General features: G+C 40.6%; 1 protein-coding gene across 6 annotated transcripts in view; it reads left to right on the forward strand.

Annotated features, from left to right (window-relative positions):
* Window positions 1-15,612, forward strand: part of LOC135263162 (glutamate receptor 4-like) — a 70,735-nt gene extending 55,123 nt beyond the window's left edge. For 2 of the 6 annotated variants that reach the window (XM_064350833.1, XM_064350838.1), the window contains 5 exons: window positions 6,466-6,664; window positions 7,534-7,781; window positions 9,820-9,934; window positions 11,933-12,070; window positions 13,520-15,612. In XM_064350833.1, coding sequence (XP_064206903.1) covers window positions 6,466-6,664; window positions 7,534-7,781; window positions 9,820-9,934; window positions 11,933-12,070; window positions 13,520-13,684 — 865 coding nt within the window. In that variant the 3' untranslated portion in view covers window positions 13,685-15,612. Of the gene's footprint in view, window positions 1-6,465; window positions 6,665-7,533; window positions 7,782-9,819; window positions 9,935-10,598; window positions 10,714-11,932; window positions 12,230-13,519 lie in introns of all 6 variants that reach the window. The other 4 variants (XM_064350836.1, XM_064350837.1, XM_064350834.1 and 1 more) reach the window with 4 other exon arrangements.
* Window positions 15,613-15,842: the final 230 nt, after the last annotated feature.

The raw sequence follows: 15,842 nt of genomic DNA on the forward strand, positions 1-15,842 counted from the left end.
GTCTCCTTGGAAACAGAAGAGAAGAGAATTTGAGTAAATGGGCACAAATGATTGCTCTAACTGGGGAAATGTCCTTGCCTTCATAGGGTGGATGAATCTATGTGTCAAAACTTTACATTTGTGGTGGATTCCACTGAGGTCCCAAGGACATGTTCAGGCTTCTGTCTCACTGATTACATTACATTACATTACATTATAGGCATTTAGCTGACGCTCTTATCCAGAGCGACTTATAACAGTGTAACCAAACTCAGGATCAAGTCCACTTAAGTCCATTGAATAAAATGCAGATAAAAAGCCTTTACTGTAGTAGCATACAGTAAGGAGAAACAAGATAGTCTGAACCAAAAATTTTTTTTTTTTTTTTTTTTTTTTTAAATAGTTATGGGAGAGGGTTTAGGAAGGGAGAGAGGTATACAGAGAAGAGGTGCGTCTTGAGTTTCGTTGAAGGTGCTCAGACACTCTGCTGTTTGACCTCCACTGGAAGATCGTTCCACCATCGTGGGCCAGAACTGCAAAGAGTCGAGACCTGTTGCTGCTCGTGTAGGGGGAGAATCAGCGCCCTGTAGTAGCGATCGGAGCGATCTGGCCGGTTGTAGGTCTGATCATCTTCTGCAGATAACAGGAGCTGACCTTGACTGCTTGGAAAGCAAGCACTAGTGTCTTAAACCGGATGCGAGCTTGCACTGGTAGCCAGTGGAGGGAGATGAGGAGGGGAGTGACGTGGGAGTCACGAGGGAGGTTGTAAACCAGACGTGCTGCTGCATTCTGGATGAGCTGAAGGGGTCTGGTGGCTGATGCTGGGAGGCCAGCCAGGAGGGAGTTGCAGTAGTCCAGACGTGACAGTATCATTATAACTTATGTAGTGCCCAAAGGATGATGTGACTTGTCTGAGCTGTGTGCGTGTGCTCACGTGTGTGTCTGTGAGTGTGTGTATGTGTGTGTGCATGCATATTTACTTTTTTTCTCTTCCCTTCTATCACTTCCTGGTAATACACAAGACCCCATGTTTGAGCTGCTACCAGCTGTAGTACATCTTACAATAGTGGCTCTGCTGTGCATTGTGGGTGAAAGCACCAGGGAGCAATAACACTGAGTGAAATGAGAGATGGCATTGTTCTCTACTGATCCGGGGAACATTCAGCAGATTAAACGTGTTGTAGAGAGCGAAGGATGTAGAAGCAGGAGTTATCAGAGACAAAGGATGAAGGTGTCTGCAGAGAACAATGACTAATGATGCTCATTGTCTGGTCTAAAACTGGGTTTTAAACAGCAATGGGCATATTCGCTCTTCTGTCACACTGTTGTTGCCAGGGCCTCCAGTTCTGCCATAATTCTCCCCACATAGACTGTTCTTTTATCAAACTGACCTTGAAATGTTTCCCTTTACAACAGTCTTTCCCCACCTCATTGCGACTCAAGGACACCATACCATTGGGTTTTGAGGGCAATTCTCTTCTTAAATCAGTGTTCTTTCATTTCTCCCCTTTTCTGAAATATGAATCCAGGATTGTATTCCGTGTAGTAGTAATGAATGAAAGGCTCAACCTGAAAAAAGCAACCTGACAGATTAGAGATGATTAGATTAATTTGAGAGACTGCTGGGCACTGTATCATAAAGAGACAGAAGAGGGTTTGTAGGAGAATGAGAGAATTGAAAGCAATTTCACGCAATAATACTTTCATACAGCAAAAAGATTTTATTCTTCTCGCTCTTAGTATGTGCACTGAATTGGAAAATCGGGCGGGTGTGACTGGCCCGCTCCGTAATCACATCAAAATTAAAGTTTAAAAATACCTCTGCTTGTACTGAAGCTCAAATTACTTTCCCGCCATGCATGGCCAAATTGATTGCTAGATATTCGGTTCTACATCAGAGAGGGACAAAATCACACAAATACTGTATTAAAGTCTTATGGGTCCGCAGTCTGCCGCGGGAGTTCTGACTGATGCTTATTTTGTCTACTTCAAGGTCAGCTCCCTCTCTCTCTCTCTATCTCATTATATTTACGTTACATTTAAAGTTACGATACTGCATCACAGGGCGACATGGTGATGCAGTGAATGGTGCTGTCTCCTCACAGCAAAAGGCTACAGTGTTCAAATCCTGGCCTAGGTCCTTTCTGTGTGGAGTTTGCATGTTCTCCCCATGTCCATGTGGGTTTCCTCCCACAGTCCAAAGACATGCAATTTTGGTTAATTGGAGAGTCAATTGTGATGGATTGATGACCTGTCCAGGATATATTCCTGCCTGTCACTCAATGTGTGTTGGGATAGGCTCTTGCCCCCGCAACCATGACCAGAAGAAACCAGTTTAGAAAATGGATGGATAGACATTACATTACACATACATATACATACGGCAATGTACACATAAAGTGTGCATTATGTTTACTAACTGTATGTAGATATTATCTGTCCTCAAACTGAAAAATTAAAAACGTGACAGAATTTGCACAGTGTTTGCTTACACAGACATGTCAGATTGGAATGTAACTATGTCAGAGGCCTCAACAGGTTTCACCACTACTGCTTCTGTACATTTTACATACACTGATCTTGTTGCTTTGTTTCAAACATATTCAACAAACTGTTACCTGGAGAACATGTACAGGAGATCCCCCTCTTATAGTGTGATATTCCCAATAATTCCAGTTGTGATCAACCTATGCAGACGGGCATTATTAAAAACTTCAGGCTAAACGTTATTCATTGCAAAGGCTTTTATGGCCTTAAAGTATACATTTTCTGACATGAACATCCCATTAATTAACCATTGACCAGTGCATAACTTAAACATGAAATATTGCCAAATATTGGCATCACTCCCCTTACAAATGCCTTTGGTGAAGGGATCACAAAAATCTGCTGTTTTATAGCATTAGTTTTGATAAGTCAAGAGGTGACTTTGAAGCAGATATCACCTTGTAAGCTTCAATAGCAGAAAGAGTGTGATTGTTTATTCCCTTCTTTAAAGCAGAGGTCATAAGTTAATCTGTCAATTTGTGTTATACAATGCATTTCAGTTATCGACAGTTTAGCTGCCAGGCTGTCTGCTCTGTCTCTCCCAACAAGGCCATAATCAAATGTGGTTTAGTTTCATAAGGGAAGATTATTGGCAGCTCCCTCCAGGAGGTGATCCCCTGTCTAAGCTGTGCCTTTCCTGTCTGCGACTGTTCTCATGGATCCTCATGCATTATGGATAAAGAAAATAACGCAATCAGAACACCACCGCGGATGAGGATCCTGCCGTTTTACGCTCCCTCCCCCACTGACTAAAGCGTCACTCATTTACTGCACTGTTTATTTTTAACACTAGTGGCACCAAGCCTTTTGATTCCTCAGCCTTCTAGCTTTTTCTTTTTTTCCCAAATGCATAAAATTGTGAGCAGTTTCAGGCTGCAGTATCTCTCTAACATGTTAGTGGGAAAAATGACAGGAAGGTCATTTGTCATTTTAAAAGTAAAGAACACTCCAAATAAAGATGTTCTTTGGAGCAAGGGTCTTTTAAATGTGGCAGAAAGCATGACCAAATAAATACCAAGAAAAACCAGAGGCACTCCTGTTCATGACTTCCTGTAGGGTGGACATAACAATGAGCCTGAATACAACAGCTAAGAACACACTTTGAGTACACGACATTAGGATCACATGCTGTTATTTTTGTAAGTCCCTGTAATATTAATATGGCTGCAGCTTCCTCTGGTGAAAATGTTTTGTGTGCTTCATGTCTGCCTTGTTATTATTAATAATGATCATAACCATGTGTAACAGGCTGTTAAAATATTTTGTTTTGCGTCAACAGTGTGCTACAGAAATATTATTCTACAGAGATGCCATCCTAGCTCATCACAATTCTGCAACAGAATAGACAGAAGCCTGAAGCACTGCAAAATTCTTTTACCTTGTTATTCGTGTGTTTGTACAGAAATGGTGTGCCTTAAGACTGCTTTCAGACATAAAGAAAGAAGTGAAGAAATCTATATGGGTGCTCAAATATTTTTTGTGAGGCTGGCAAGTTATAATCTTGTCACATACATTTATTCATAAACTGAATTTTGACACAGCAGGTATAGCAATATGCCTGAATTGTGGTGTATATATTAATATATGTTTATGTACACAGTGCAATGCATACATTTTTGGACAGTGACACAATTTTTGTTGTTTTGATTCTGTATTTACATTGGATTTGAAATAAAACAGTGAATAGCTGAGAATGTGTACTTTACCCACATGTGAAATGTTTGATCACTATCTAAAATTTTTAAAATATCTATATAGTATTCACATGTTGTGAAAGTGCAGATTCTCACCTTTTACTAAAGGGTATTTTAATACATTTTGGTTACACCATATATAAATTTCAGCACTTTTTATACTGTACATAGCCATCAAGGGTGTGTACGGCTTCACAAGTATTTCTGATTAGTCAGTGTGTTCAGTTGCTTCTTTACTGCAAGCATGAGAGCTTTCAGGATCTTGATTCCAGGCTTTTGATTGCCTTTGGAGTCTGTTATTGGCTTTTGTCAGCATAAGGACCAGAGTTGTGCCAAAGAAAGTCAAGGAAGCCATTATGAGGCTGAGAAGAAGAAAAAGAACAGAGCCATAGGCCAAACCTTAGGCTTACCAAAATTAACTGTTTGGAACATCATTAAGAAGAAAGAGCTTTGGAGAGCTCAGTAATTTCAAAGGGCTTTCAAAGGCTAAGGAAGACCTCTTCAGTTGATGACCGAAGAATTCTCACCATAATGAAGAAAAGCCCCCAAACACCAGTCCTATTCTGCTGCTGCTATCAGCAGCTATCATTATGGTGCCCTGAAATGCAGGCTATGAATTAAAAGTGCTCTTTATTTCTACATGGTGAAACTTAAGTGTTTTGAATCACCCTTTAATTAAAGCTGAGAATGTGTACTTTAACCACATGTGCGTTGTTTGATTGAAAATCTAAAATTGTAGAGCAGAGAACCAAGCATTATGGAGCTCACTGTATATATATAGTTTGCTTTATTTCAAAGGTGCTATACATATACCCATACACATTTATTAGTTTGTATAAATGGTATAATTGGGAGACATCTGGGAAGTGACGTATCTTACTTGATAGTACAATGTTGCCACAGAACACTCTCACTTCTCTGTGGAGATCAAACTCTCTCTGGCTGACCTTTAGTCTGACTGACTGCCCATTCACTGTGCACCTGTTTTTCCTATATATAGTCACTGAAATAAATAAAGCTAGTCCAGACACAATAGCAAATGCAGGGGAACTGTCTATGATGTGGTAAACCTGATGGAAACTCAAACTATTTTAATTCTTTATCAGCCATCATTGCAAATATCAGCCATGTTGACAAAGTGACCGTGATGTCATGTCACATTGATGTCAGTGTCAGTGTATCTGGCTAAGTATCATAAAAGCTTGTGTATGAAGTGCAGTACAGTATTTTGGTCAGTGTGGCTACAGCCACAAGCACACAGACACACGCACACACACACCTTTTAATCCTCCCCCAACCATGGGGTGAGTGGGTGGTGGGACATTTAGCAGGAATTTAATTCATAGCTAAAACACTTCATTCCCAGCTCCCTTTAGCAGAGAAGAGGAGAGCATGACTGATAGCTATTTTGTCACTGTATTTGTCATTATGCAGCTATTACCCTACAAAGGGCTTTTTTGTCCCTATTTCTCATACAGTGTACATGACGTATGAATACATGGCACCAAATAAAATCAGACTAACACGTGGGTTTAAATAAAATGTGTTGTTGCACTCCTGGGGTTCTGTTTTTCTATCTCTTTGCTGCAAGCAGAAAGTGCTTAAATAGCTTTATTTGTCGTTTTGATGTTTCTACACACCCGTCTTGTTTTGGCAGTGAGGATATTTCCTCTCTTGTTTCCTTTGGCTCAGTCGGGAGCTGTCACACTCTCATTACAGAAACAGAAAAGAACAGCCCTACTTTCAAACAAAGGCTTCCATCTCACTGCTGTATACTGTTTTATCTCTCCAGGTAGACAGAAAGGGTTTGTGCTTTTGTTTTCTGCAGTTTTTCCCATCTTAGATAGAGGTGATGATGGAAGCAGCTCCTATTTGTGTATCATAGCTTCAGGGCTCCTCCTTGTGGCAGTTATGAAAAGTTCAAAGTCCAGTGCCTTCACAAATATCAACACCAGGGGTGCCCAGTTTTATCCAAAAAGGGCCGATGTGGGTGCAGGTTTTTTTTTAAACCCAGGACTATGACACCTGTTTCAACTAATTAACTAACCGTGGTCTTCAGTCAATGCCTTGATGAAGGCAGTGTCTTAATGCTAGGCTAAAACAAGAACCTGCACCCTCATCGGCCCTTTTTGGATAAAATTTGGCACCTCTGATCTGGAAAAGTTTAGCTGATGAATTATCCACTGAGTTGTTATTCATCAGCCCCAAGTTTGATGTGACTGAGCCCTTCCCCACTTGCCTGTAGGTCTCTGTCTGGGCGTATCGTTGGAGGCGTGTGGTGGTTCTTCACCCTTATCATCATTTCCTCATATACGGCCAACCTGGCTGCCTTCCTCACTGTGGAGAGGATGGTGTCCCCCATTGAAAGTGCTGAGGACCTGGCCAAACAGACAGATATAGCATACGGGACACTGGATTCTGGATCCACCAAAGAGTTTTTTAGGGTAAGTACCACACTGTGGTCACACACACCCATAAAACACTTCAATAGATTCAATAGTCTGTTGTTTACAGCTCACTAAACTGAAGTGCACAGTATACATTTCAGAACAACAGCAGCATTTTTTTGAACCAGATTAAATGAAATGTGATTAGTGGGAGTGTGTGTGGAGGGGACACGATGAAAGTCAGCCGGGGAAATATATTTCAGTGTTTGTACTTTTTAATTTTGTTTTCTTTTGTAGTGTTAGCTGAAGTAGGTTGCTGCCTCTAGAGTCATGATAAGAGCTAGCTTGTTTAGTTCCCTGCGGGATCTTGGTTCTTTACACAGTGAATTAATCTTTTCCCTCCTTGGAAGCTGCACCATGTGGTTACAGAGATTGTGGGTTTGATGTGCACTAGGAAGCTTTACATTTAGTGATTAATGCAATAAATTATTGGGCTTAGCCGCAGAAGGACTGGGCATTGGGACATTCTGCAAATCAGAGGGAAAAAACCATTGTGACCCCAAATAATACCCACAGCAGCCCATATGTTTGTTAAAACAAAACTAGGATGCAGAATAAGCTTGATTCTTATTCTGTATCACAAGAATCCTTTCGCATTTTATTGGTTAAAAAGAGAAGACGTTTTGAAAGTTATGATTTTTTACAAAGGTGGTAGTCTCCCTTTCAGAAACAGAATATATGTTAATATATACTGACAATTATATACAAATTATACTTATTATTACTGCTGTACAATATTGCAATATATTACAATATGTTTATCATCACATTTTCCAAAAGTCATACATATTGACAAGATATTGCAGTATATTCCATTTCTGTTGCCCTCCTGTCTGAGAACCGTCTGAGTTCTCCCTCCTTCACAGAGATCAAAGATTGCGGTTTATGAAAAGATGTGGGGCTACATGAAATCCGCCGAGCCCACGGTGTTCACCAAGACCACGGCGGAGGGCGTGGCGCGGGTGCGCAAGTCCAAGGGGAAGTACGCCTTCCTGCTGGAGTCCACCATGAACGAGTACACGGAGCAGAGGAAGCCCTGTGACACCATGAAGGTCGGAGGCAACCTGGACTCCAAGGGCTACGGCGTGGCCACGCCCAAAGGCTCACAGTTAAGGTGGGTGGAATAGTATAACAATATGCCATGTGTTGTTATCTTACTCCACCCTCCCTGATGTGCCTGCCTTCTCTCTCACTGCCAATCACATGTGTTGTGTATAGATACCTGTGCATCTATGGAATGGTATCTGCTTCCTTTCAATTTTTTTAATTTACAGAACTTCGTGCAGGTAACTATGTATTCGTGGGTGTCTGCTTTTCTTGAAAGAAAAATGTATGTGTTTCTGTTTTGCCTTTGTTTGGTTTTTTCTGTATTGAATATAACTATCTGATGGCCGTGTAAATGTGCAGCATAGTCTGTCGCTGCCAGACTCTCATTTTTCTATGCCACATGATGGAATTTACAGATCTACAGGAGAACCTTGCTTACAGGAGGACAAAAATTGAATACACCAAAATTGTTAAATGAAACTGTTAAATGAGAAAAAGGGACAGATGACCATGGAAAAAAGAATAGGAGAGAGTGTAGAGTTTCCGAATGTTTGCTTGTGTGTACGTGAGTTCAGCTAGAATGGAAAGCAGTAGCTTCTTGTTGCAGTAAAAATAGATTATCAGTCGTCATCTCTGTCTCTTTCGCTCTCTCTGTTTTCTAGTTCCCAGGGGACTGTAATACATGAAGCAATATTAATGAGTGCGACTCCTGTTTGTAAATCCCTCTGAAGTTGCTCTGTCGAAAGAGAGCCTTAGCAGACACTGCAGATCTTACATGCACAGTATTGCCCAATATTTTAGCAAGAAAAGCCACTGACAGAGGACGATAGTTCTGTCCACCAGTGATTTCAGGAATTATAGTTTTCTGTCAATTCTTTTTCAAATAATAGTCAGTCTTTTCTTCAGAGCACTTACGTGGCCATGAGTGTGTGGCGTCAGACTATGGCTGTTCATTTACACAGCGACAAAAGCACACCACTGTTGAAATGAATTAAATATGACATAATGAATATTTCTTTTTTTCTTTTTCAGTTTGAGATGCTTCCTTTTCTCTTTTCTTTTGTTGTGATCGTTTTTGATGTTGTTGCAAAACAAATTTCACTGTGTGCTTTTTGCTCTGTGCAAACGTCTCTTGAATCCAGTCTAAAAAGTGCTTATGAGTGATAGATATACATTATCAGTGACCCATCAACCCTGATTCAGTGTGATTGGCTGTGTTTTTTCAGATGACTCACCATATTCACTCAAGAACAGCAAATAAGACTCACCTGAAACACTGAAATCGGAAGTATAGCAAAATAGTCTGTTTATTTACTTTGGGCACACTTGATATGTTCCCATTGAACATGTTTACAGTGAATGCAATTGACAAGTTCACAGGGTGCAGATGTAGGAAGGTTAGTTCATGCAACAGTGCTGGAACAATAGAATCAAGGCTAATTCTGGGAGTAACTTCTGTGTAATGTTGCTGTTCTGCACCACAGACTTCCAGTTAAGCACATCCTTGGCTGATAGAAACAGAAATAAGTGAGAACATGTGGGTTTATAATAACAATACATTTTTTGATTTGTAATATATTTTGACATATTTTCTGTTCAAGCTCTGCACACAGATACTTACTGCAGTTGCCTTACGAACAGGTCTTACTGGTTGTTGTATTTGTGTATTTTGTATAATAGACCAGAGAAATCCCTGTTAAGTTCAGACATAGCAGAGTGATGGGTCACTGTGACATTGTTCTCTCAGACTCAGTGTAAATCAGAGTAAATTTAACATTTAATTTGAGATATCATACCGGTGCTGTCATAGCACTACATGAGAGAGCACGTAAATTTGCGCATTGATTTGCAACCTTGCCCTGACAGCAGTCAAAACGTCTGTACTGGTACAGGCATTTAAGTGTAGAGACTACTGCAGAGATTATCCTTTGTGGTTCTGAAATAAGACAGCAATAGAGTAAAAAAACTGCAGAATGACTGAAAGCTGAAACTGAGGGAGTTGAATCAGAGTATGGAGCACACTTGTAGAGCTTTCCACCCCTGTCCTTTCTTTGTTCTTCCAATTGGATGTTCATATTCTGACAAATATGTTTTATCGTTTCAAGAAGTGCTGTTAACCTCGCAGTTTTAAAACTGAACGAACAAGGCCTGTTGGACAAATTGAAAAACAAATGGTGGTACGACAAAGGAGAGTGTGGCAGCGGAGGCGGTGGTGAGAAGGTTAGCCACTATGTCACCAAATGCGGGTAAACAGTAACCATGGTAACCAGCACATCTGCCATGACGACACCTGTATCCCACCCACGATGGGCATGTAGCCCTAGAAAATTTTTTTTAAATTCTGAATAAAAACAAGAGGAGAGCAATTACTGTCAAAACAGAAATATTAGCCTTCACGGTACAATGTGCATGCACTCAACTGTATATCCTTAAAATTGGGGATTTACAGTCAATAGCCAGTGGTATTAAATTATAAACTGATTTGATACTGTCATTTATAAATATTTATATTAATTTTCATCTCTTGTTAAAATATAGTCAGCAGTGTTGGCGATTTTAAATGTTAAAAAACCCAAACAAACGAAAGGCTTCAACAAAAGCAACTGGATTTGTTTGTTTGCCAATAATTCTGCGTTCACAGTAATTGCCTCCATTTCTTCCCAAAAAGGCCATGGCAGCATGTGCCTGTTACCTTAAGTGATGGAGCAGGTCCCACTCACATGTCTGCAGCTCCCACCCCCCAGTCTGAGAGCACACAGACATGTACCCACAGTGGGGCCTCTGCTCCCTCACTTTCCAGTACACTTGCCATGTTAGCTTTAAATGAATAACATAAAATAACATGATATATGATGTTATTTATGTTATTTTCCACGTGGTGAAGAACGCCCGTAAACCTTGCCGTATTGAAACTGAGTGAATCAGGCGTCTTAGACAAGCTGAAAAACAAATGGTGGTACGATAAGGGGGAGTGTGGACCCAAGGACTCGGGAAGTAAGGTCAGTCTGAGAGCTCACTGTTGCACACACCCAGACACAACCCCACAGGAAGTGAAGGCCACTATACGCACGGCAACTTTGTGGGCAACTGTTGCCAGCAGGAGTTACCTGGCAACAGTTGCCAGTAAAGTTGTCGTGTGCATCGTGGTATTTAGACGATGCAGTTTGTGTGTGTGAGCCTGAGTGAGCGAGAGAGAGAGAGATAGAACGAGAGAGAGAGATAAGAATACAGTATCATCAGGGATGCATGAACACTTTTTATGCATAAATATGTAGACATATGTATAGAATATAAATATACTTGTCATATGGATAGTACAGTCATCACTGCATTGCTGTATGAGTATTGTCCCAACAGAAGAAACTTAATTGAAATGCATAGCACTTCACACCATGGCTGCATGTGCTTCCAAACAGTTCTGCAATTCATTGGAATGGGACTATCTATCACTATTTCCCCTATGCATTTTAGTCATATTCAACAATAGCAAATTACAAATGGTTCAGCATGACCAATTAAAATGTATTTACTCAGATATGTCTTTATGGCATCTTAAATTAGCTCTGAATTACCTATGTGCTGAATTGCAACCTTAGACCAACATTTAATGACTCATATTTTAGTCCATAAATTCAGAAGTTGTTTAAAACACTATAAGGAAACACCAGCACTGAGGAAGTTGTAATAACATGAAAACTTTTCTATTTATGAGAAATTACCAGGAGCAAAAGCATAGCAAAGTCATGCATTTCACAAGTAGAAAATGGAAGCTTGTGTGCCTCAGGAAGTACTCACTCTTACCCTCAACAAAGCAACTTTTTTTAAATTAGAAAACAGTATTAACAGTAGCAGCACCACTACAACTGTTTTACAAGGCTGTTTTGAAATTGTGTTTGAGTGTCTGTGGTGTGTGTGTGTGTGTGTATGTGTGTGTGGTGTCTGCAATGTAGTTTGTGTGTGTGTATGTCTGTGCAGTTTAGGTTGGTTGTGATTGTGTGTGTGTATGTGTATGTGTGTGTGTCTGTGCAGTTTGGTTTGGTTGTGTGTGTGTGTGTGTGTATGTGTGTGTGTGCCTGCGTAGTTTAGTTTGGTTGTGTGTGTGTCTGTGCAGTTTGGTTTGGTTGTGTGTGTGGTGTGTGTGTGTGTGTATGTGTGTGTGTTGAATGTGGTCTCACCACTCCCAGCCCCACTGATGGCTCTCTCCGTGTGTTTCCCCAGGACAAGAGCTCTCAGGCTCTGAGCCTGAGCAACGTGGCCGGGGTGTTCTACATCCTGGTGGGCGGGCTGGGCTTGGCCATGCTGGTGGCCCTCATAGAGTTCTGTTACAAGTCCAGAAATGAGGCCAAGAGAATGAAGGTGGAATCGACTGAACAAAATCTTACCCCCAGCCCCACTCCCAGTCCCTGCCCCAGCCCTGCACAGAGCACCCAGAATTTAGCCACTTATAGAGAAGGTTACGACGTATATGGATCCGAGGGCGTAAAAATCTAGGGGTAGGACTTAGGGTTTCCTATAGTAAGTGGGGTGGTGAAAGTTCTCGTGACGCAAATGTGTGATGTAACCATGTGGCCAGTGGTACAAGCTTCTTATTTTTCTTTCTTTCTAGATGTGATGTCTTTTATTTAAATTGCTTCCCTTTGCAGCTGTCTGCGGCTAACTTGGCAATTGTAGATTTGGTTGCGTCTTTTTGGCTGCAGATTATGTGTATGTTATTGTCATTCACAGGCACCTGCATTGCAATCAGTGTGCCCTCTAAATGGGCTACAAATGAGTATTTGGGGGTGGTGCAAGTGTGCTCTTCTTAGGCCTCAAGGGCTCTTCTAAATTCGGACAAGTTGTCAAATGACCTGTCATTCTAAGTAAATAGAGTTCAAATTCGAGTTTGCTCAACTTGGTTTCCTTGTGGTCTTCTTTAACCCATAATCACTCTCATAACTAGGGAGGGAAAGCTGGCTCTGTAAAGACAATGACTATTAAATATTTAAATTGACTTGGGTGATGTAGCACTTGGCTAGACAGGAACCCAGCAGACATGGCAGCCCTCTAGGGATTGGGTTTACTAGGCAGCCAAAGGGGCTCAATGTTTTTCCTTGCTATAAAACAGCTTTGATGACCAACAAGGAGTGATTTCATAGTTCTTTTAAAAAGTTATTGAGTAATTAAAGGAACTAAAGAAAGAAATAACCGGTAATGCAAGTTACCAGGTTGTATGATTTATATATTTTTATGTGCATATATAATAGTATATATTAACCAGGCATTTTAGAGAAGTATTAGCATGATGTGCACTGTATACACATTATTCAATAGAGAATTTGGTATTGTGCTAGTATTTTAAATGCCAGGTGGCTAGAATTTGTGCTTGTGTATACTACTCAAATTACAGTTACTCTGACACACAACTCTATTCTACCTACAGTTAATTCATCATAGTCCATATCCTTGATATGCTTTCACATGTTTCAGGAGAAAATCACCACTCACACAGAGGATTACTATTAGTTAACTGTGTTAATACATAGTATCATTATCATAATGTGAGAACATTTATTATTTGGAATGAAATATGAAGTTCCTAAGCCTGCTGAGATCAATTAGCTCGTAAAATATGTTGCATTAACTCCTTAAATTGCAGATACTGCCAGTAACCTTAGAAATGCAGATGTCTAGAAGTGTGTTTGTCTTCAATTTGCTTTGGTGTTGACTGTTGCCTGCCTCTTAGCAGTCTTTACTGTGTGTAGTTCTGGCACAGAGATTATGAGTGAACTCATGAGGTTTTATCTTGTCCCCACCCATCTATTGCAGCTCACCTTCACAGAAGCCATGCGGAACAAGGCCCGGCTGTCAATCACGGGCAGCGTGGGAGAGAACGGGCGTGTCCTGACCCCCGACTGCCCCAAGGCCGTGCACACGGGACCCTCTCTCCGACAGAGTTCAGGCCTGGCCCTGGTGTCCTCGGACTTACCGTGAAAACCAAAAATATCCTAGTGCCTTAACAAAACACAAAAGGGGGGAAAACAACAAGAACGAGAAAAAAAAATGACAACAAAACCTGCTGACCAAGCAAATCAGTACATGAAACAAACCATTTACGAATAGGACTCAAATGCGTATACGTAGGAGGAAAACGACGATGTGAGAATTGACTGATGGGATCGCAGCAAAGACTTACAACTTAAGATAGACAAAAAATCACCTGTACTTTCGATCAGTCGCCACTAGGATGCGCCGGATATTGCGGGCAGCGTTGTGCGGACGGCCGTGACAGAGCTGCTCTGCTGAAGCCTGCCAAACTGCGGGGATCAGGGTCAGCCACTCGAGCAGCGATGGGGTCCAGGAGAAAAAAACGACCAGAAAACTGTTAACTTGAGACAAACTGTGCTCTTCAGCAATCTTCGCCATTAACTATTTCATGAAAGAAAATGGTGGACATGGCTCGTCAAGCGCTTGACCGTTGCCTTGCCTAAAGCGAGGAACCTCAACAAACAGTCAATAAGCCCACCGAATATCCATAACCAGCATGGGTAGCAGTCCCAAGTGTTGCTGGAGTCAAAGAATTATATTAATAAAATGACAAAAATAAAAATGATAATGTTGATTTAAAAATACTAATTACACAGTGTACTGTGATAAAAAGTAAACCTGTAAATGCTGTTTAAAAAGAAACAATAGAGATTATTTATAATGTGTTTTAAAGAGACAGGAGAAGACTGTAAAACATGCTTGCTTTTTAACAGGTGTAAATAGTGAACAGAACATATTTCTCTTTTGTAACCATCTTCATGAAATAATTCATTGCAATAATGGATGTAAGATGGCACCACTCACAATAGGAACTGAATCATCATAGAAATCTATTTAAAATGAAAGGACATAAACAATGTTATATTTGCTGTGTCATCTCCCCTGTTGAAACTCTCCATGGACTGTTCCTGTCTCAACTCACACAGTGAATGTTAGCAGTGGTCTGAGCCCAAACCATGCTGATCCTAACCACAGTCTGAATCAGACAACAATCCGACATTGTCAACACACAACTTCACATCCACTTTTCCATCCCGAAAACAAGCTGTTTCTGTGAACACGCAAGTCGAGAGTAACAACAGTCCACTGTTTTGATGTTTGTAGATTGCGCATTTTAAGTTGACTGTATGTTTATATTCTAAAAGCTGTTAAAATTTAAGCTATCGGGGGGAAAAGAACAAAAAAAATTAAAGAAAGGTTTATTTTTTCATTAAAGCAACTGTAACTAGAGTTTCAGATTTAAATAATTTTTAATAAAAAAATCTAAATTAGACACTGTTTGTAGTGTTGAGAGCCATGGCCAGAGCGAAGCTTGCTGCTTTGGCCTTTAAGTTAAATACACTGTGGATTTCCTTTATGCCTTTATACCGGTCTGCTCTCATATACCTGCTCTTGGAATGTGCGTGGGATAGAAGTGCTGTAGAAAAGTACTGTTCAATGAGTAAACAAGGGGAAATAATTAATCTACTATTATACGATGTTGGACCTATCAGGAGGTCCGAACACCAAGGCATCGAAAGGACAATCTCTCAGCCCCAAGATTTCAACTGAACACTTCCCCGTCCTTTATTGATTCCATTTTTTTTCCTAAACCTGCTTCAGCTTGTATTGCTGTCAGAAAGTGCAATGTTTTATTTTTGCAGCCCCCTCCAAACACACAGAAATGGAAGAGACAGACAAGAGCTGTTCTTGAATTGTCAAGAAGACTTAGGAGCGTATGGCAACAAGGCCTACAGTACAAAAAAAGGGTACAATTCTCACACCAAGTATTGGTGTCTCCAAACGTCTGTAAAGCTAACCTGATTGGCGTCCTATTTTGGCTTTAATTGTACATCTTTATTTTGATCTTTTTTAGTAAAATATAAATTCCAGCATCGTGGTCTTTGTGTCTTTTTGATCGTCTTCCTGATGGAATAGAAATATGCCACCTGCAGGAACTTCAGAAAGAGAAACAGTGGCATTTGGGCTGAGTGGGTTTTGTCCAAGTACAATGTTACCTCATTAAATTGGCATAATGTTCATTAAGTCCATTCCAAACCTATAGGTATTAGCTTTCATTTTAGATATTTTTAGGGTACACATGACAATCTCACCTTATTGAGGT

The sequence above is a fragment of the Anguilla rostrata genome, chromosome 9 (assembly GCF_018555375.3).
Source record: "Anguilla rostrata isolate EN2019 chromosome 9, ASM1855537v3, whole genome shotgun sequence".
Taxonomy (NCBI): Eukaryota; Metazoa; Chordata; class Actinopteri; order Anguilliformes; family Anguillidae; genus Anguilla; species Anguilla rostrata.